We start from the raw sequence: 23,685 nt of genomic DNA on the forward strand, positions 1-23,685 counted from the left end.
CTTGTAATAGACAAGAAGAATACAAGTATAGGTAGTCCTTGATTATAAGAGTAATGAATCTCAAAAATAAGGAATAATGTTCATACATTGAAGCACCCATGTGGCCGGACCCATTTTTATGACTTTTGGCAGTAGCTATTAAGTGAATGTGGTGGTTGTAAGCAGGGGTGGGATTCAAGTAATTTAACAACCGGTTCTCTGCCGTAATGATTTCTTCCAACAACCAGTTTGCCTAACTGCTCAGAAAGTTAACAACCGGTTCTCCCGAAGTGGTGCAAACTGGCTGAATCCCATCACTGGTTGTAAGCAAATCAATGGATCCCTATGGGCTGGAAACTGGCAAAAAACATCATGAACATAGTCATGTGAACGCAGAAATGCTGCAACCGGTCATAAAGGTGAGCTGGTTGCTAAGTGCCTGAGATTCAGTCATGTGGTCACAGGAGGTGTGCAGTCATCAGAACTCTGGAATCGAGTCATAAGTAGCATGGGTGGGGGTGTGCATCATAACTGAAACAGTTACTAAGTGATTGGTTGTTAAGCAATGACTGCTTGTATTAAGTTGCTTTTCTGTAAGGAAAGCAGAACGCTATGAAATCATGTAGTATGTCAATGAGAAATAAGAGATCAGGATCCCTTAGAACAGAGCTCCAAACCCACAGGCCATGGACCACATATATCCCATAACATTCTTGGATGTGGCACAAACCAGCTTAAAATTCAGTTTAATGTGTATTTTTTATTTATTTATTTATTTATTTATTTATTTATTTATTTAATTAATTAATTTATATACCGCCCTTCTCCTGAAGGACTCAGGGCGGTTTACAGCCAAGTAAAAACAGATTCCACAAAAATTAAAAACATATTAAAAAGCTAATTCATTGTATTTTAAATACATTGTTTAATGTAAACCGGATTAAACAAACATTTAACTAAATAAAATAAAAAATATAATAAAAGATAGATAATACTACCATTGGGAACAGGCTGTGCAAGCAGTGGGTAAGTGCGCACAGCTTTATTTGCGCATGCGCGGGAACTAGATTGCATGCACAAAACCATCTTCTCCCTGCCCCCCACCCACCCACCCCTAGACACCACTACTGCTGCCGGTCCATGAAACCAGAAAGGTTGGGACCGCTCGGTTTATACAGGTACTTTTAAAAAGGGAAACAAAAAAGTATCTTGTATAATTGTGTGTAAGCCCATCTGTGGATAAACCAAACTCAATGTTTTTTAGCATCTAAAATTGTCAGTTTATCTATGAGTATATACAATAAATGCTTTTTGTATAATACTTTTTTTCTAAATTTTTCTTTCTTTATAATATCAAATTAAAAGAAAAATATTTTTTTGTTAAAAGCTTGGAATTATTGATTACAGTTATCAGTAATTAATACATTTATATATATAATTTGTTGGCAAATATGCATGGAGCCAGTTTGGTATTGTGGTGAAAGTGTCAGACTAGAAACAGGGGTTGGTGGTTTCTAGTCCTAACTTAGCCATGAAGTTAGGGCTTGATTGGGGGACCTTGGAGCAATTCCTCTCTCTCAGCCAATTCCTCTCTAGAACTGCCAATTCACTTCTGAAAAAGATTGGCAAGAAAAGTGGAGGGGACAATTTCCAGGAGTCCAACATTACTTAAAATCACAACTTTCAAGCATGTATAGTACGTTCCATACGGTGTATATGTCCTAGTTTTGATATTTTAAGTAAAAAAATATAAATATTTGAACATATTACTATTGTATATATTTATAATTTACTCATATTCTTATATCATGACAGACAAAATTGAACAGTACTTGGTTCAGGAAAAGCTGCACAAAACAATTTTTCCCCACTCATAAGTTATCAGAAATTATAGGGAATATTGCATGGCGGTGGGATAGGAGTTGAGCGGCTGGTCCCCATGATAATCGTATGCAAGATTTAGGGCTCTCATTTCTCTCTGAGTTTAACACCAGTGCCTTAGAGAGGTAGATGAAGTTTCCACTTCTTGCCAATAGCCTTGGTTAACATTACTGGTTTCCTGCAATGAGAAATCAGCATTGGGTGACCCAAATAGGAGAAGCTTACTTGTCTCTAGGTTTCTTTGCACAACTCTCTTCTCGGTCATTGCGAAGTGGAATGAACTTGGCTTCCCCTGCGCTTTCCAATGGTTTGGTCAAAACTGCTAGATTCCCTTTGCAAGAAACATGTTTTTTGTAAGCAGACTAGTAAGAGACAGAAACCTCATTATTTATTTATTTTTTTCAGCTCAGGAGAGCTGTAGATTTGAGGAAGGAAGAGAGAGAAAGAGAGTGAGTGTAAAGCAGAGGGAGGGGGAGAAGGAGGGAGGGAGGGAGAGAGAGAGAATTATATACATGTGCAGTACCCAAAGCTACAAATGTTATCCACCACTGTTTTTAAGCAATCATATGTAATAATATTTTTGAGATTACTTTGTCAGAAATTCTATGGCATGCCTTGAGTCAAGATATTTTAATTTACAACTAACATGGAGCTTTGCGGGAGTCATCCAAAGAATTTATTGCTTCTCATTCAAAGGCATCACTAATTAGGATTACTCTTCATTAAAATTATTTTATGTTGTCACAGGCTGGAACTAATGGATACATGGCTCCTGAAATCTTAAAGGAAGAAAGTTACAGTTATCCTGTAGATTGGTTTGCTATGGGGTGCAGTATTTATGAAATGATTGCTGGTCGAACACCATTCAAGGATTACAAAGAAAAGGTTGAAAAAGATGAAGTTACAAAAAGAACCATAAATGACGAAGTGCAATTCCAGCATGCTAATTTTGAAGAACCAACAAAAGACATCTGCAAACTCTTCTTGGCAAAGAGTCCCAAAAATCGTTTAGGAAGCAGGTATCATTTTTTCCTCTTTTGATTGAGTGGTACTGCCATAATTTTTTAAGGAACTGAAGTTCAAATGTCAATACTGTAGAATTTTCTAAGACTGCTTAAGCTAAAGAACTAAGATCTGTCTGGGTGCAAAGATAATCTAACCTCAGTAATCCTCTTCTCCCTGGTTGGATTACTGCAAGGCATTGTCCACAGCTGCCCTTGAAGGTTCCTGGACTGCTTCCGTTATGCAGAATTTTGTAATCAGGATTTTACCTGCTGTAGACAATTTTGTTCACTTTACCCCAGTGAGCTGGTTGGTTCTTGGCTTCCACATTCATTCCAGGTTTTGAAATTTATTTCAAAATCATAAATGCCACTACTTTCTATTACTCCTAAAAGTGTCTCTTCTCATATTGGTCTTTCCATATCTTAAACTTTGTAAAAGTTCCTGACAGCAGCGGATTATTAGAAATTTCTGCAAAACCTGAAGTAAGTTTTGACCATTGACTGAATCTGCACCTCTAAGCCATCTGTTAAAACCTTCCTGCCCCAGGCCTAGTTAAGGAGAATAATTGATGGATATTTTCAGACTAGAAAATGCTTCTTGAGAAGGGAGGGGAGCAAGAGGAATCTACTAGCTCATTTCCTTAACATGACCACGCACAATAAAGAGCAGCACCATTTGGTTGTGTCATTCCTGTTACAGTAGGGATCTCCAAGTCTGTGGACTGGCACTAGTCAGCAGCATGCCAGCAACCGGGCCACACAAACAAGCAAAGCCCCATCCATGGGATGCAGGCAGCACAGGACACCACAGCTTCTCCATCCGCGGAAAAAGCTCTCTTCACGGAAGCTGGTGCCCAAATGTTTGGGGGACGTTGTGTTACAGGATAGGGATCCACAGTGGCAGCAGCACATTTTATGCCATTCTGCTTTTTTTTTTTTTTTTTTTTTTGGTGCCTCATCAAGTATTGGCGAATAGCATTTTACTGAATTTTGGGGAAGAACTGCTAGAGAACACATAGTAGGATCTGAGAAAATAGTGTTGTTTGGTTCTTGTTGAATATCGACCTGGAGAGACCCAAGTTTCAGTTCCTTCACTGAACCAGAGTTTATTGGATAATTTGGGGTCAATTTTTCAGTCCTAGTTCCATTTCTCACAGGGCTCTTGTGATAAAATATGATAAAATATTTCCCACAAGTGCCTGCCCACCCTGAGTTTCCAAATGAAAAGGCAGTATGTAAATACAATAAACAAATGCCATATTATGGTGAAAATGATTGAACAACTATAATCTCAGGTATGACATTCTAAAGGAATTTGGCTTGGGGAAAAATAAAAATATTGAAAAAGAAGCATATTGCTTTTGGATAGTTAATGTTAAGTAATTTCACAGTACCAAAGTCTGCTATTAAAATCACACAGTCAAAGAAAGTAAGATCTTGATCTTTGTGCACTAGTCACAAAAGATTCTGTCATCATATCAAATTTAAACTTTGATTAAAGTTGAGCAGAACATTAGGATTTGAGGAAGAATTCTTAGGAAAGAAAGGTGGCTTGATTCAAGTATTCTTTTTATAAATGAAAACAGTAGCTGTGCTAAACATGGCTACTAGGGATAAGCCTGTAAGAGATTATAGCCTGCATGCGAAACTGTGGATTCACAGTTCATTTCCTCACAACTGAGACATGAGTCTTGATTACGTATAAATAGTCAGAGACTCCAACCCTCTCTCTGTGGGATATAGATAAGATTTGGAAAAGGGCTAGTTTCCATCTCTCAGACGTTTAGAATATCAAAGAAGCTGAAGAAACCCAGGAACACTGAGGCAGAGGAGCATTTGTTCTGTAGAAATTATAGTATAACTAGGAATTAGATTTTACTTTCTGTTTTCTGCATTGTATGAAGTTTTGTGTCCTTTACTTCTCTGAACAAGTTACAAAATTGGGTGTTTTAGTTTTCAGATATGTTTCACGCTGTGTTCCTAAGAATATTTCTTTTCTTTAGAATTTATTGAGATATAGCAGAACAGATGAGGCTTGCTCTGAAGGCTGGTGGTGGCAGCAGTATTAAGCTGCTACTTCAAAGCAGGAGATAAATCATGATTCTCATTCTCATTTTCATTCTGCAGGCCTGCCCTACTACAAAGCAATGTTAAACTAAAAAGAGCTTTGGGTGTTTGTTTGTTTTTGTGATGCTAATTTAAGAATAATGGGTAAGAATTGTGAGAGGAGGGTGGATGCTACTTTTCAAACATGCATATTGCATGTTGGGTGCTTTGGTTATGAAATAAATGAAATAAGTTTCAATGTTTGGTGTCAGATGTTCACTCAGGTTCTCTGTATTTTATTAGACTTCTCTAAAGCTCTGATAACGGTGATAAAACTATGCAAAAATTCATACAATCTAAAAGTGAGTTTTATAGAACAGTAGAGTAGCTTTTAAGAGTGATGGTAGACTCCTTCAAATGCCAAATAAAATGGCTTATAAATATTTAAATAAATATATTCTGCTTGAAGGGCAACATTTTTCATAAAAATAAAAAAGTTTATTCAGTCAGAGATATAATAATATATTTATGGTTACATTCTTGTGTCTAAAAAATAATATTCAGTATACCAGCATTTCATAAATCTATATTTTCTACACTGTGTAGGATACCTCTCCCACCTCACTGGTCAATATCAGGTAGGGCAAAAGTTAATTTTAATCTAATTTTAAAAGCCCCCTAAAATGTAAACTAGAAAATAAAAAATTTAAATGAAATAAGAAATCCATATACAATAAATTATGTTTGAAACAGCTGTAAACTTTAATCAAATCGTAAAAGTCCTGAACAAAAAGCAGTGTAAAAGTCCTAGAAATAAATAAAATTAAAAGTTGAAAAAGGACATAGCTAATATATTAATTTTTAAAAAATTATACAAGGAAAACATTGGGCATTGTTATGAATAAGGCAGCCAAACACATCTCTGATGAAGGAGCTTTAAAAACATAACAAAACTAGCAATCTAAAGAAAAAATGAATATATTTTGTAATACCTGTTTTTAATGCCACCCTATATTTTTATTGGGAAAATATTCCCAATTACTCAATAAAAGGGCAGAGATACATTTTAATGCCTGTGTGTTTTAGTTTCTTTACCTTTTGCTCCAGTTCATTTAATGTTGTATTAACCTCTAAAGGATCGGGGAATTGTCTTGCAATAATTATTTGTGCAGATGTTTTTCATGCTGCTGTTGATACTGCCAAATGTGCTGCTTTAGCATTCTTTACCAGTTGTGATCTTTCCATGTCATGGCAAAGAGGTTTTACTTAGCCCCTAATTATTAAACTGTCTTTCAAAGCCAATGTTTGGAGCAATTGATGCAAGCTATAATGAAACACAAGGAAATGCTGGAATTAAAATGCTGATTGAAAATATTAACTGAAAAGCACAAATCTTTTAGTCATCATAATTAATAATTTGAACTTTATTTATTTATCTGTTCAATTTATATTCTTCTTCTTTGCCAAAAACAACACTCAGCATGGCTAACAAGCAAAATACAGATGAAAATGTTATGTTTATGGGTAAAATATTAAAATAAATACACTAAACCTACAATTGAATGCACCAATTAAAAAATAAACAACTAAAAAATCAACAAGCAATGCCAAACATTTCTTGAGGTATGCAGAAGACAGCAGAAAGAAAGAAAAGGCTTGGCTTCTTCTGGCTTGAATTCCATGAGAACGTACTCTGTCATATTCTCACAAAATGTGGGTCCCAAACAGATAATTTTTATGGAAACCTTAAATCCTGCTTACAGAAGATGTGGGCCTCCAATGAATTTACACCCAAAGTGAATAGAGTATACATTTTTTTTTCATTTTGTCCAGAAACAGTCTGATAGCCACAAGTGTTATATAGCATCTATTGAACTTCATCAATGGCATGCTTGTTTGTCATTTGATTTTTACTGCCACTATATGTAAGATACAGTATCACATTATCTTTGGAGGGGGGCACATTCATTGCATATTGGAGACAGCAGAAAACCTGTCTATGGTTTGCTAACTAGAGATATTGTTCAAGAACAACTTTATAAAGATTAACTTAAGATTCTGGTAAGGTCATTGAGCCCTTGGGTTATCTGTTTAAGTATGCATTGCATAAGTTAAAGCTTCTTATAGGCAGCTTTAATTTGCACACTTGACCCTCTAAAAAGGTTCTGATTAACAGCAAACATCAACAATCCAAGGGTCATAAGAGGTGAACTATTTCACCTCTTAGGTCCAATTATGTAAGTTTGGTAGAACTAGATTTTCCATCAGGGCCATACAAAAAGAAACAGCTCAGCAACCAGAAAGAAGCAGAAAAATATTTTATTTCCTTGTCTCATGTGTATGAAGAAAACCATATATATAGGAGCTGGAATCTGCTATTAACAGGTTAATCCATGAAGAATTGGATTCCACTTTTCAAAATTAATTTGCAAACGCAGTGTGACAAGTAAAACAACAAATGAGACCAATTAAACAATGGTTTCCAGCAGATTATTTAGTCATTATCTGGAAGGCTAAATGCAATCAGTAAGTACTTGTTAGTTTCTGAGAAACAGATTATATTAGGCCCAATATACTGTCCAAAGAAAAGCATTATTTTTGTTGGGGCAAGCATTGAGGAGGTTATGTTCCAAGAAGATGCCAAGATGTAGCATTTGAAAAAGATTGTGTGAATCTCTTGCAGAAGATATTCCCTAAATATTTTTGCTAATATTGGAAAATATTGGACTATTAATATTGCTAAATGGGCTTAAAAAGACAAATATACATACTATGAGTTAGTTTATTTGCAGATCAGCTTCCATATACATAACTCTCCCAACTATATATCTAATTAACATATTAGAGACATCCAGTGCTTGCTGACCCACAACATTCACCTTCCAAACATTTCCAGAAATGATCGTTAATGAAACTTTTTGCATCTGTATTGAAGAAAGTTGGAAGTTACTCTTTGTTTCTTTTCATTTTTCTTTGTTCCTTTGCACTTTCCCTTCCCTTATCTTTTTCCTTTTAAATAATAATTATTTGTTTGTTTATTTTATCTTTTGCAGAACTGTAATAAAATATATTTTTTATTTTACCCGGAGAACAGCTGAACAGATTTTAGTACATTCATTTTCTAACCATCTTTTTTTTTTCCAGAAAACATACAATCTATTCATGATAAAGTTAAATAACTGGGTTAGGTTCACCCAGAGTTTGATGCTTTTATGACCAGATCCATGTCGTTTTCTTGGCCCGAAGTGAATGCACCTGAGATTTTTTAAAGAAAGTTTAATTTTCTAGAAGCTGGTGTTCTAGAAAATATAGTTTCAATGGTTTTCTCATAGTTGATCATGATAATTAGAAGTAATATGAAAAGATAGTTACAGTGCTAGTGAAATGGTAAAAAGAGCTTGAGGATTTCTTTTCAGAATATTTACCAATCTGCATTTTTATTAAATAAAAGTATAAAATAAATCTGATTATTAAACTAGCAAATGAATTAAACATTAAAGCTTATTTATGGGCTAGTTCAGTAGGTGATCAAGCCAACTATGGTTTATTTAACAAACAGAGATTAAATAAATTGCAATTTAGTAGGCATGAGTGAATCCAGAATTAGACCTCTCAGACTGTTTAAATCTGTTTCTGGTAGAGCTCTATCAGAACCCTTACAAATATTAACAAATAAACATTATCTAGCTATCCTTCATTGTGTTGTTAGATGATTCATGTACATGCATGCAAAGGCCTAGTGGTGGTGCTCAAATGTCAGTTTCTAGAAAGGGAGAAAGTGACGGCCATTGAGTTTCCTTTAAGAATTATTCCCTAACATAGCCTTCTGGCACACAACTCATAAAAAATAACAATAGTCTTGGCTGTCTGAACTAGAGTACCTGTGGGTTATGAAATAGGAACCCAAGATTTTATAGCTGGGCACTGAATCTAATTTTGGTGATTATGTTTTTAATCACATCAGCATTACAAAGAGAAGGAATGCTAGAAATTTACACATTTTCTTTTATTTTAGAGGATTACGTTCACAGAGAATCATGTCTTTTAGTATTACTCAGTGGCATGGTTTGCTGCCTGTTTTAAAACACATTTTTCTCCACAAGTAATGAAATGCAATGTTTGGAATCAATTATACATCATTTTATTTATTTTGAAATGTATGTATGTGCACATTTTTGAATAGCATTTAGGATACATTCTCACACCATCCTAGGTGAACAAATGAGCTTCTTTTAAATTAATTGAATTTATTTAATATAAGTGCTGTCCGACCCCAAACAAATCTTAGTCTCTCACAATGCAACAAAAAAAATCAAAACAAAACCAACAGAAGAAATACCGTATATACTCGAGTATAAGCCGAGTTTTTCAGCACGTTTTTTGTGCTGAAAAACGTCCCCTCGGCTTATACTCGGGTCTATACGGCTTATACTCGAGTTTTTTTTTTTTTTAAGCCCCTCGGCTTATACTCGAGTATATACGGCTTATACTCGAGTTTTTTTTTCTTCTTTTTTTCACATTTTACCGGACGGAAGCCCTGCCGGTGCAGTGAGAGGGCGGGGCGGGGGGGCCGCCAGCCTTCTCAGCTGAGGGAGGGAGGCTTTCCCCAACCGGTAGGTGCCTCATTTCCCACCCTCGGCTTATACTCGAGTCCCCAGTTTACCCCAGTTTTTGGGGTAAAATTGGGGACCTCGGCTTATACTCGGATCGGCTTATATTCGAGTATATACGGTAAGTTAAAAGCAGATAAAGAGATAAAAAGCAGACTGAATCTTGCCAGTAATAAAACTCAGAAGAGGCTCTATCACCCCAGTCCAAAGCCTTGGACAACCCTATCAGTATGGGAGCTACCCTATAGAAGCAAAGATAAAATAAGATGACAAAATGGCATACAAAATGACCTGATGCATACCAACCTTTTTAGTTATCAGGTGTGCAAAAACCGCAGGGACAAATAATTGGCCCCCATCCCATGTAGGGCTTTATTACTAGCACCTTGAATTGCACCAAGAAACAGATTGATAAGAAGTACAGTTCAAAGTTTCTTCAACAGGTCAAAAAGTCATACCAGATTTAACCTTCTTACCTATACATTGCTTTATTTTCATATATATAGTTTAATTCTTTTGAGATTTTACCCACTAATACCCCAGTGGCTGAGGAAGATAAAAGTTATAGTCCACAAGATTATAAATCAGAAATATTTTTAATACCTGAAAAGTATGATAAAAGGAACTTATACTTAATATCACATATCTTGACAGCAGCAAGAATTGTATTTGCACAGTACTGGAAAAATGAGAAAATGCCTACAGAGGATGATGTTATAATTTTTTTAAAAATTGTGCAGAAATGGACAGATTGACATTAAAAATAAGAGAAAAGGAAGATATATAGGACTTGTTTTATAAATTGTTGGTCAGTAGAGATAGAAATTAGGAATGGGAAAAGTATTATTGTATATAAATAAATTGATCCAGACCAGGGGTAGTCAACCTTTTTATACCTACCGCCCACTTTTGTATCTCTGTTAGTAGTAAAAAATTTTAACCGACCACCGGTTCCACAGTAATGTGCTGTGTATCGTCATCGGCCCATGCCTCTTGTGCATTGTGGATTGGGTTTGGAGGGGGGGGGGCGCCAGCTACCAGCTCTGCTTATCTGTTACAGCTGGGTGGTGTGGGGGAGATGCGTGAGCTATTCTGGGACGAGTCTCTTTTGTTTGCGGTCGCACTGTAGCGCCATTTAGTTTCACTTATGTAATGTGAACTAAACTTATGCATGGGCAATACAAATAGTATATTTTCAGAAATTTAAATTGTCATGGGGAATTTTATGAAAACCTAATGAAAATGTTTTTAAATAATGCTATGAAATTTTTTTAAAAAGTCAATTAAATTTAAAAAAAGGAAAGTGCTTCAGTATTGGACAAAACCCCTACCGCCCACCATGAAAGCTGGAACACCCACTAGTGGGCGGTAGGGGCCAGGTTGACTACCACTGATCCAGACAATACACTTGTTCACTAAGCACTTATGCATGTAATGTGAAAATATATAAATAAACTGTTAAAATAATTATAGTCCACAAATCACCAGTTGAGAGAAAGCTATTATATTTTTTCTTTAATGCTACTCAAGTTATCCACGGGGAAAGAAGGCTAACTAATGAACACTAGATATTTTCAGCTAAAGAAGATCTATCAGAATATATATATGTACAAAAATGTATTTATCAGGTATTGTTGCCCAGAGAGCTATTAAAGCTTCTAATTTGGAAAGTAACAGAAGGCCTCAAACTTAATTAATTAACAAATCTTTGATTATTTCTTTCCGATCCCACTGGTAAACCCACTGGTATGATTAGTACATGCTTGAATATAAACCTGTCTTATAGGACTAATTTCCTCCTATTTGAAACACTTTTTTATTGTTTTGTTACAGGAGTAGTGATGATGATCCTAGGAAACATGAATACTTCAAGTCAATAAATTTTCACCGGCTGGAGGCAGGTCTTATTGATCCTCCCTTTGTGCCAGATCCATCAGTCGTCTATGCCAAAGATCTTGCAGACATTGCTGATTTTTCTGAAGCTCGAGGAATTGAGTTTGATGACAAAGACGCTGAATTCTTCAAGAGATTTTCTACTGGTGCTATCTCAATACCCTGGCAAGAAGAAGTTATTGAAACGGGACTCTTTGACGACCTGAATAATCCCAACAGAGTACCTGAAGGTGAATCCAAATCTGGAGTTTGTTTACTCCTATAAATCTAAAATTGATTAACATAAAAGATGGGAATGCATAATTGAATCTTCCAAGATTTCAAAGGCTCAGAGAAGTTTAACGAGCTGTCACTGACATCATAAAGGCAAGCTGATGAATCTGTCCTTTTCCGTGCTGGAAATTTTATGACAAAACTTCAAGATTCTTTTATAATAGTGAAATAATTGAAGAACTTGTGATGGTTTCTGGACAAACAATCATAGCTATTAGAACAGAGCACTCTATTTACCTTGATGAACGTATCTTTTCTTTTATGTACACTGAGAGCATATGCACCAAGACAAATTCCTTGTGTGTCCAATCACACTTGGCCAATAAAATTCTATTCTATTCTATTCTATTCTATTTGGGACTGCCACTCTTTTATTATATAATTCCATAGTAACATACCTACCTTCTTTACAAAATGGACTGTATTCTCACAAAGAAGAACAAAATTCAAATTGATTTCAGTGATGTAGAGAACTCAGAACACTTATTTAACAGAGAACTATTTAAAAAAGCAACATGCAATTCTTCAGTTTCTTTTCCTTCAGGTGAAAATAAACATTAGAACTGGTGGGGAAAAGTGGGAAGTTTACAAATAAAAGAGGAAAATATCTGGATCTCAGATAAAATGTTGTGAATAAGATGGCAATTACACAATAAAATTCTCATCTGGAAGAACTAGTTTATCTGCATTGTAGATTAAGCGTTAATTTATCAAGGATATTTTTTAATACTGATTTCAATTTCCTATCAGATTTCTTGATAGGATCTTTTCACATTGATGAAAACCATAGTTTAAATTAAACAAATTGACCGCACCAGTTTGTAACTGGTGTTTAAGTAGACAAATACAAATGGAATAGAAATGTTTATTCAGTGAGCAGTAAATTTAATTTAATTCAATTTGTTAACAATGTTTACAAGTGCATTAAAACTTTGCAAAATAATATAGTAATATTTGTATAGCATAAATATAATCATCTGGTTCTTATAAAATGCTTTGTGAATATCTCATATCCAAAACCCACTTTTGACATTGTGAAACTAGCTTGTTCAGACCAAAGAATGTGCACTAAAAATGTTGGAATTCTTCACTGAGTGTAAGCTATCACTTACACAAATAGCTTGCCTGAGAGTCAATTTCCACAGTTGCGCTGGAAATCATTTATACAAAGAAAAGTTCACCTAATTCATCCTCCCCAATCTCTTAGTTTTTAAAAAATATGGCCTCTCTGCAAAAAAATAAATAAATGAAAGCAGTTAGATATCTTGGGGGAATTGATGGCTGGAGAATCTGCAGAGCTATAACTTTCATGAATATGAAACAATAAAATATATCCATAGTGATGTTTCAAAGTACTTTCCAACTTGTCTCCAAACTTATTTACCTGCATGTTGCCACTCTGTTTTGGCAACACAAACTTACTGAAATGTTTCTGATTCAATACAATTAAGTAAAATAAATACTTATTCCAGTTTATAATATTGTGTTCATCAATTAATTTATTTGGCTGAATTTAGTTAATTTTTTCAGTTAAGAGTGCATTAGGGCTACATCTCAAGCTCCAAAAGGTGCACATTAATTTGCATAAATATACATGACTTCTGCATAAGCTACACAACATTTTTAGACATGTGGCTCCAACATCTTCCGTCTCTGGTTAGTTTTACTATTTCTTGTCTTCCATCTTTCATAATGGCCTTCTTCAGGCAAAAGCAAAACTTTTTTTTTTTTTTACTTAACAGGGCAAATAATGTCAACACAATTCCTATATGACGATCTAAAGACTGGGAGGGAATCTAAAACACCAGGAAGGTTACAGTGTGAGACCCAAATACAGCAAACAGTGACTCAGGTCAATCTAATTTTTGATATACTGATATGTTAAAACACAATACAAATAACCCAAAGTAACAATATGCAAAATCTCTGTCCTTTTCTCTTTTTTCCTATTGTGCCCACACACATTCAAGTCAGAATATTTTTGATAAGAATTGGATTGTTCAGAAAATATATATTATTATCGTTTCTTTTTGAATTTCAGATACTCTCCCATCATCAGCTCACTTAACCATCAACCATGTACAGTATCTAGAATTGAACTGGTGATATTACCTAGTTTGGTAATAAAATGTCTGTAAGAAAATGACAAAGCTCAGACAGCACCAAGCATACTACAGTATCTAACAAAAGTCTTATAGTGCAATTTGGTGATGGGTTTCACTTACCCTTTGCTATTGGTTCGCTTGTGCATGCACAGAGCATATTTGATAATGTCTGGGTTGGCGAAGCCTTCTGCCACCGCTGCTACCGATTTGCCCGAAACAGGGCAAATCAGTAGCAACCCACGACTGGTGCAATTAGTTAAAGAATAGGTGTTGGGATTAATTATCATGAGCTCTCATGGTCAGTTTTGGATTCCGTCTAACTATAAAAGTAGTTTTCATTTAGTGACCACAATTGGGACTGGCAACTTGGTCATTAAGTGAAGCAGTTGTTAAATGAAAGCCAGTTGTGCTTATGATCTTCTGATTTCTTTTGCTTCGGAGACCTGTGAAGGTTGTAAATGCTAGGATTGTTCATAAAGTTACTTTTCCATCGTCATAACTGCAAACAGTTGTTAAATGGGACAGTTGCTAAAGGAAGCAGCCACTAAATAAAGACTACTTTTAACAGGATGCTTTTTCCCTCTACAATCACTACAAACTCAGTGCCTTACATCACCGAGTTTCCTAAAACATTATGTTTTGAATAGGTAAAAAATGACTAAAGTGTATATTAAATACTTAATTAAAACTCGACATGTGCTGCTTCTCATTTTTAAAATGTATGTTATAGGACATAGGATTCAAAGAGGATCTAAATAAACATTATCCTATTACATTTTTAGTAGTTGTAAAAAAATCATTGGGTCAACCAAAGCTACATGAGGCCTCTAATATTAACTGAATATTTGGTGCTCTAACTCTGAACGTTGCCTCTTTCCCAGTCTGGTCTGACTACATCAGAACAAAGTACTGGAAGGCAGCATTTTATTCATCTACTGAGCACTCTTTAGCATTTATATTAATCAATGACAATCTAAATGACCTGATTTCCTCAGCTTTTAAGTTTTCTAGACCTTGTTATGTCCTATAATTCTTTTAACTGAAGATTATTATACTGGAACATTCAAAATGCATTACACTTGGCCTATCGCTGAGCTGTGTTTAGTCATTATCATTATCATCATCTGCTTTTCCTGCAGGATAATTTTAGGGTTGGCTCAAGACAGTCAGGATTGGCCAAAAACTCAAGTGACATCTCCATTCCAACATCTAAACAGAATAATTCGTGATTTTTACTTCAGAAATGGAAATGGGAGAGCATTCCTCACACATCTAAGTTTTGGTTAAATTAAAGGTGTATAGGACAGTCAATTCTTGTCTTTCCCAAAGTGCTACTAGACCTCAGGTTAGCTCTTCCTATTGTGTACTGAGAGAAGGCAATGAGGAGGTTAGGATAAATAACGAACAGTCTTTATTTAAGAGCGGAACGGCGCTCAACAACAACCACAACAAGAATGAAGAAACACCACAGAGTCCGCTGGCCCAGAAACTGACAGCTCTTATATAGCGAGCTGTCAGGAGGCGGCTCCAATCGCCAAGCCTCACAATTCCCGCCTTTTAGCCAGCTCGCGCCTTAGCCAATCAGCGAGCACCCGCTGAGGCTAAGGCACGAGCCGGCGTCATAACCTTGAGGACTCTACACCCTTTCCCTCCCAGCAAGCGCATGCGTAGTCGGACAAATACGCCGGCCGGCGTCGGCTCCGCCCTGATTGTCTTAGAACAGGGCCGGAGCCCGGCCCAAGAGGAGTTGCTGCGTCTTTTTGGAAGTTTGCCGGGGGTGCTGCCTTTGCTGCTGCTGGAGGCCTCGCTGACGTCAGGAATCCTGGATCTCCCGGTAAGCCCTCCGACGAGAACGCTCCGGTTTTAGAGGGTTGGTGTCCCTCCGAAGCAGTTTGCAGTGGGGTGGGGGCCTGGTAGTCATCTGAATTGGTGTCTGGTGAACTGGAGGCCTGGCAAGTTTCTCCGTTAGGCATGGAGAGACTTGGTGGAAGAGGCAGGTCGTGGTCTCGGCGTGACGGAGAGCGGCTGGGGTGCTCATAGGGGGGTAATGATGGTCGCCGCCGTAGTTGATTTATGTGTCGCCTCCATTCTCGTCCGTCTTCCAACCGGACCCTGTAATAACAGGGTCCCATTATGTTTATTATGTGGCCGGCCGCCCATTTGGGCGCTGCCCCATAGTTTTGTGCAAATATTGGATCCCCAATTCCGAATGTCCTCGTTCCACACCCCCAATCAGGCGACCGCTCCGGGCAGTAAGAGGGGTGCAGCCGGTCCAGAGTTCTTCTGATCCGGCACCCCATTAATAATTCTGTGGGGCTCAGATTGGAAATGGGGCAGGGCGTAGCGTGTTGTGCCAGGAGATACTGGCAGACTTTGGTATGCCAATTTGCAGGCCCTAACCAGCCTAATGCTTCTTTGGCTGATCTTACGGCCTGTTCTGCCCGTCCGTTAGCTGCTGGGTGGAACGGAGCCGTGGGTGCATGGGGAATGCCACGCTAGGCCAAGAAGGTTTGGAAGGGTGCCGCCATGAATTGGGGCCCATCCGACACTATGACGTCGGGCAACCCATGGGTGGCAAAGAGTTGTTCTAACACTCTGACGGTGGCTTCCGCTGTGGTGGAGGGCATGCGTGCCAATTCTACCCAGCGGGAGTAGGCATCCACGACCACTAGAAAGGTCTGGCCCATGTATGGTCCCGCGAAGTCCAAATGGACTCTGGACCATGGTGCCTTGGGGCCTTCCCAGTCCCTGACCGGGACTGCAGGTGCAACTGGCCTGGAAAGTTGGCAGCGCTGGCATTTGGAAACCCACAGCTCGATGTCCTGGTCCAGCTTGGGCCACCAGACGTAGCTGCGGGCCAATGCCTTCATGCGCACGATGCCGGGGTGGGCATCATGAAGGCTTTTTAATATTGGCACCCTTAGCGCCGTGGGGGCGACTACTCTATTTCCCCAGACTAGGCAGCCTTTCAACGCAGACAATTCATGCTGCCTATGCTGAAAGGGCAAGAATTCAGGGGGCACAACTGTGTCGGGCCTTCCCCTGCGCACCCAATCTAGAACATGGGTCAGGGTAGGGTCAGAGGCAGTGTATTTGGCGACATCAGCGGCCGATATAGGCCCCTGCCATTCGTCAATGAGCAACACTGATGCTGCAGGGGCCGGGTCTGTTGCGGCCGCCGGGAGCAGGCAACAGCTAAGGGCATCAGCGTGCCCTAGGGCTCGGCCAGGCCTGTACAAAAGTCGATAGTTATATGCTGCCAAAAATTCGGTCCACCTGGACATTCGAGGCGAAAGGATGGGAGGCGTTTGGCGGTCACCGGCCAATAACCCCAAAAGAGGCTTATGGTCGGTGACCAAATGGAAAAAACGCCCATAGACATAATCATGGAATTTTTTAATTCCTGCCACAGCTGCCAACGCCTCCTTATCCAATTGGCTATAATTCCGCTCGGGCACCGAGAGCATCCTGGAATAATAGGCAATTGGAGCCTCGGAGCCGTTGGGCAGGATGTGACTTAAGACAGCCCCGATCCCGTAAGGAGAGGCGTCACAAGAAAGGGAAAGCGGCTGCCTGGGGTCATATTGGACTAAGACAGATGAGGACGTGAGCATGGCTTTCACGGCTCGGAAAGCCGCTTCTTCATCTTGACCCCACTGCCAAGGGCACTTGGCATGTAGGAGTCTGTAAAGAGGCTCTGCCACGGATGCCTTATGCGGCAAAAACATAGCGTAGAAGTTCAGTAAACCGAGAAAAGCCTGCAGCTCGGTTTTATTGGCTGGAGTGGGGGCATCCCTAATCGCTTCCATTTTCGAGGGTGTGGGGTGGATACCCCGGGAATCCACAAGGAATCCCAGGAATTCCACCCTAGGTACTCCTAAAACGCACTTTTGTTTTTTTAACTTGAGCCCCGCAGCCCTGATTCTGTTCAGGACCGCTCTGAGTTTTGTTCTGAGGTTATCGCGGCTATTGGCTGCAATGAGGATGTCGTCAAAATAAGGGACGACACCCTCAAGCCCATGGAGCAAACACTCCATCAGGCATTGAAACAAACCGGGGGCCACGCGAATTGGAGGTGTTTGCACTTGAATGCCCCACGGTCTGCGCTAAGGCCGTCGCATCATCGACTGGCAACTGTTGATAGGCTTGTGCCAGGTCGAGTTTTGCGAAAATGGACCCCCGCCCCAAAGAGTGCAACAAGTGTTGCACCACAGGAACCGGGTAGGGGTTAGCTTGTAGAGCTCTATTGATGGTTCCCTTGTAATCAGCACAGATCCGTATGGATCCGTCCTGTTTCATGGGAACCACAATAGGCGTTTCCCAAGGGAAACCCAATTTGCCGTCAAACACATCTGCAAATTCCTGGAGGATGTCCTCGAAAGCGTCTGAGCTAGCCGAGTGGACTCCTAGAACGTTGAGGCCGAATGCCTCAAACCAATCAAGCCCCAGGAGGCTGGGTAAATTTCCTTTGACAACCACCAACGAAGACGTCCAGTGAAACGGCCATGGCTAACTTTGAAGAGATCGCAGCTGATGACAGGAATGAAGTGACCTTGATAGTCCTTTAGTCGAATGGAGCATTGTTTGAGTTGACTTTTTATCATCTTCGGCATCAGGCGCTTAAGGGTAGCCCAGGAAATTATTGACTTGCTCCATTTTACAGGGTACCCCCTCGATATTTACCGTGAGGTAAATCTTGTTGCTGGGCTTAGTCGAGGTGGCATGGTTCACTTCAAAACATTCATCGCGTTGGCTAAAAGGTTTCTTTAACGGTTTTTTATTCCTCACTGTCTCTGGCCATGGTTCTGCCGGAGGCAAAACGGCTCGGCAAACTTTGGCTAAATGCCCTTTTTTACTGCAGCGCAGACATACTGCTGATTTGAAGCGGCAGTTTGCTCTGTCGTGATTACCGCCACAGCCCACACACTTGAATGGAAATTGTTTGGCCTTCCAAGAACGATTCTTATTTGGCGCCATTCTGAAGTGACTCACGCTGTCCCCCTCATCTGAGGAATCTGTCAGTTCTGATTCTGCATGGTGAACGACAGATTCCCCTGAGGGCACGTTTTTGAAGAGTGAAATCTATGAATTTCAGTCGCTGACTTTTCCGACATCTCAGTCACTTGGGCTTCATCTATAGCGGACACTAGAGTCAATTCTTTTCGGGCCAGTAACCGCCGTTGGAGCCTCAAATCATGCACTCCGCTGACCAGCTGCTCCAGCAAGGCATCGTCCAGGTCGCGAAAATCGCACTGTGATGCGGCTGACTGGAGTGCTGCCACACAGTTCGCCACCGATTCCCCCTCTTTCTGAACCCGTTGGCGGAAAGAATGTCTTCGGGCTATTCACGAAGGCGCTGGGGCGTAATGGTTTTTTAATTTATCTAACAGAACGTCCCACGAAATTTCACGCAACAACAGTGGGGCCACTAGTGCCTTCGCTGTTCCGAACATTTCCCGGCCACAGAGGCTGAGAAAAAATCCCTTCTTCCGAACATTGGACATCTCGGTGTATTCATTTGCTTGCAAGAAGCATTCAAATCGTTCCAGGAAAGTGTCCCAGGATTCGGTGGCCGGCTCAAACGGCCCGAAAAAAGGTTGATTTGCCATACCTCAAAAACGGCGACTATTTCGGCTTAACAATCACCGCTGTTCTGTTCCGGAAGCCTTAATACCTCAGATCCCATCCTTCGTCGCCAGTATTGTGTACTGAGAGAAGGCAATGAGGAGGTCAGGGTAAATAACGAACAGTCTTTATTTAAGAGCGGAACGGCGCTCAACAACAACCACAACAAGAACGAAGAAACACCACAGAGCCCGCTGGCTCTTATATAGCGAGCTGTCAGGAGGCGGCTCCAATCGCCGAGCCTCACAATTCCCGCCTTTTAGCCAGCTCGCGCCTTAGCCAATCAGTGAGCACCCGCTGAGGCTAAGGCACGAGCCGGCGTCGTAACCTAGAGGACTCTACACTTCCCGATTCATTTTATGATGTGGCTTGAACATAGTATGTCTATCATATTGTATAATGCATTTGTATTATGTTATAAGGTGTATGTTTCAGCCTCTTGGATAAAAAAACAAAAATAAACACTAGATTTTCCATTTTCCTCAGGTCTAGTATATGATCAAGAAACAATGCTAGAACTCTTCTTAAAATATATTAATATAAGAGTTGGCAGATATTATTCTGCTGACCTCTGCTTTGGGATCAAGACTGGATTTTTTTTTTCAGTATATTTTTGACCTGTACTATCACCATGAAAACAACATGTGTTTCATTGTGCTAGGAAAGCTGGCAGTACACAACACCATTTTAATTGTTGCTAAAAGAAATCTATAATTAGATGACGTTGCAACCTCATTTGGGAGAAGTAAAATTATTAGGCAATTTGCATAGAAGAGGGCAAGGCTGAAAGCCTTATTTCCTTGTTGCATCAAATTTAATGAACACATGAAATAGTTCCTCACTGGGACTATCTGAGGTGATGAAATCCCAGCTGAACATGCTTTTATGTTGCTGCATTTTGAAAAAAAACAAGCTTACGCATCCAATATTTTGCCACTTGAACTGGCAGGTTCTGTGACAAATAACATTTTATTACAGAGTGGCATTTTTTAAAAACAAGCATACCTTATATTTGTGAAATTAATGCCAAAAGTAAGAACGGATTGACAAAATCCCTTCAGGCATTAAGACAGTGTTTTTTAGAGCCTTGACAACTTTAAGACATACAGGTTTCAATTTCCTGAATTCCCCATCTAGCCATGCTGGGTTAAAGTCCACACATCTTAAAGTTTTAATTCTTTAAGGTAAAACTCTTTCCTGTTTCAAAATTATAGTAGATGTGGATTTATATATCCACTCTTTCTTTTTAGAAGTCCCAGCAGGATATTGTGATTTGATGTATATAGTTCTGTTTCCAATTTGATGTCCACTGGCCAATAGGACATAAAAATTATAAGGGCAAGAGTTCTGTTTTTTCCCCTTTCCTTTCTCCTTTAGAGAACAGGAAGGATTGCTCAGTGTACAAAACACTATAATTAGGGAATTGATTTTCAGTGTCTGCTCAGTAAGCTGTACAGGATGTTTACAGATTATCCAAGCACTGCAATAAAAACCTTAAAATGAAAGCAATACCTTAAAGCAGTGTTTTTTAAACCTTTTTCTTTTTTAGGAGTTAAGACCCATTCCCTCTTTTAATAATTTTCAAAGAGCCCAAAAAAACTTTGTTTTATGGGTTACATTTTATCAATATTTATCAATATTTACCAAATTAAAAATTAAAATTGACACATTCATTTAAAATCAGTTTCAGAAGATGATTGGGGTACACAGAAGGCACATTTTTCCTGCCCTCTGGGTTGGATTAACATTACTGATCAAAGTAATGCTTTCGCAGTACTCCTGTGATGACTCTGGTCCTTTGTTATAACTTGTTAAGCCAGTTAACAATTGTAGGCTAAATGTTTAAAACAACAGTGTTTGAAATGGATGATTGAATTATGTTTTCTCAGTGGAGTTTTGTAAAAACATGCTAGAAAGATGTGCTAGATATATCATCTAACTTTGATTCCATACAAATAGAGAAATCAACTGCATTGACTGCATTTTTGCTTGCCAGCTCTTGTACTGACACACACTATTTGTGGGTGAGGTCTAGCAAAACCAGCTTAAGCAATAGCATTAAGCAATCTTGGATTTTCTCTCAAACAGCACTGGGCTCTTAATTCTGCTTTTTTAAAAATTAGATTTATTTATAGAGGTAAGTGTTCAGCTAATGAGCAATAGATATCTTTCACAGTATGTTCTTTTAATTGTGGGGATTTCTTGTATGATTAGAACACTGGCCTGCTGTAACTGGTGGGGAAAATGGCAGAGCAAATTATGAGAATCTGAAAACATGAAGTGCTGAAAACATGAAGTAATGAAAGGTCAAAATAAAGAAATATAGTAAAAAGATTGGCAGAGTAGAAAAGACTGGCAAAGAAAAACAAAATCTTCCTCATAGATATAGGTCTCTAAAATTTGTTTGATGGGATCTGGTAAGTGTAAGGGAGAATTTTAAAAAACTGCTTCTACCTCCTACTTCCAAACTTTTCCATGCCTGACATTTTTCTGCCAGCCAAGGATACTTCTAGTATGAAGCTTTGCTCTATGTTTAGAGAAAGGGGAAATTCACCACCATTGGGGAAGGGAAAAAATGAGTGAAGTAAGTCAAAATGTATCAATTGTATTCCTCCTTCACAAGTTATTACAACCCTAGTTCCTCATCTCTTGTTATGTATAATTAACTTGGAGTTATATTTAAAATGGCTAGTTCCATATTTTAGCTTATTTCATCTGGAGCCTTCTTTTATGAAACACCACCATCAGTGGTGGGTTGCTACCGGTTCACTCCAGTTCGGGCGAACCAGGAGCAATGGTGGTGGGAGGCTCCGCCCACCCACCCGGACGTCATCAAATGCGAACCGGTAGCAAAGGTAAGTGAAACCCACCACTGACCACCATCATATTAATTATGAGATCCCAATTTAATGCCATGGGCACAAATATTCCTCAGATGGTGCCTCTTATTCTCTCTTCCTGATCTGACATTTTAAAAATTAACAGTACTTCTTTTGGGGATTAAATGATAGTTTCCCGGTTGGAATTCAGTGTCAGACCACACCAACATCTTCATTTTTATTCACAGTTCTAGACCCATTTTAATATAGAGACGAGACTAGACTAGACTAGACTAGACTAGACTGGAGAGGAGAGGAGAGGAGAGGAGAGAAAACTTTATTATCACTTGAAATGTGTGCTAATCAGCACACATTAAAATGAAATTTTGTTATATTCAGCTCTCAAAAGACAACCATTATGCATATACCTACATACATATACATATATAACAGAGAAACATCACAGTCTAGTTCAAATGCATACATATATATGGCGGAAAAAAATAATCCTGTGAGTTACACTAGACTGAAAAAAGAGATAAAGGTAAGCAACGCATACTATGGCTCATCTTTGGAAATTAGCACATAATGACCAGCTGCAACTTTATAAGTTTACTTTCTGGAAAATTGATGTTTTGTAACTGGCAGCCATTTTGTGAGTATGCTCAAAAATTCCCAATGTTTATTGCATGAAAAAGTTAATAACACTGTTGTGCATTACAAGCCCATATAAGCTGGGAGAAGAAATAACATTAAATGCTTTTCTAAGCACTTAACAGTGATCAATACTGTTTATTTATATGCATCCATAGAATTGACCATATTATAAATAATTATGTTCTCTTCACTGATGATATTAAACTATTTAACACTACCAACAATGCGGCTACCCTTCAAAAAGACCTTGACTTTGTGTCAGAATGGTCAAAAATTTGGCAACTCCAAATCTCAACCAGCAAATGCTCTGTCTTACACATTGGAAAAAAGAATCAGAACACTAAATACAAGCTTGATGGACATTACCTTGTAGATGACTCTCACCCCATCAAAGACCTTGGAGTTTTCATATGAAACAATCTAAGTGCCAAAGCCCACTGCAACTACATCGCAAAAAAAGCTTTAAGAGTTGTAAACTTAATCTTGCGTAGCTTCTTCTCCAGAAAGATTACACTACTAACCAGAGCATACAAAACATTAGCTAGACCAATTCTCAAATACAGCTCGCCTGTCTGGAACCCACACCTCATTTCAGACATTAATACAATTGAGCGTGTTCAAAAATATTTTACAAGAAGAGTTCTCCACTCTGAATACAACAAAATACCTTATGCCACCAGACTTGAAATCCTGGGTTTAGAAAATTTAGAATTCTGCCGCCTTTGGCATGACCTGAGTATAACTCATAAAATCATCTGCTACAATGTCCTTTCTGTCAAAGACTACTTCAGCT

General features: G+C 38.7%; 1 protein-coding gene across 6 annotated transcripts in view; it reads left to right on the forward strand.

Moving 5' to 3' along the window:
- The window catches only part of GRK7 (G protein-coupled receptor kinase 7), a 45,926-nt gene extending 31,470 nt beyond the window's left edge, over positions 1–14,456 (forward strand). For 3 of the 6 annotated variants that reach the window (XM_058188204.1, XM_058188205.1, XM_058188206.1), the window contains exons 4-6: positions 2,608–2,879; positions 11,354–11,643; positions 13,429–14,434. In XM_058188204.1, coding sequence (XP_058044187.1) covers positions 2,608–2,879; positions 11,354–11,643; positions 13,429–13,571 — 705 coding nt within the window. In that variant the 3' untranslated portion in view covers positions 13,572–14,434. Of the gene's footprint in view, positions 1–2,607; positions 2,880–11,353; positions 13,109–13,428 lie in introns of those variants that run through there. The other 3 variants (XM_058188200.1, XM_058188202.1, XM_058188201.1) reach the window with 3 other exon arrangements.
- Positions 14,457–23,685: the final 9,229 nt, after the last annotated feature.

This window comes from Ahaetulla prasina, chromosome 6, assembly GCF_028640845.1.
Source record: "Ahaetulla prasina isolate Xishuangbanna chromosome 6, ASM2864084v1, whole genome shotgun sequence".
Lineage (NCBI taxonomy): Eukaryota > Metazoa > Chordata > Lepidosauria > Squamata > Colubridae > Ahaetulla > Ahaetulla prasina.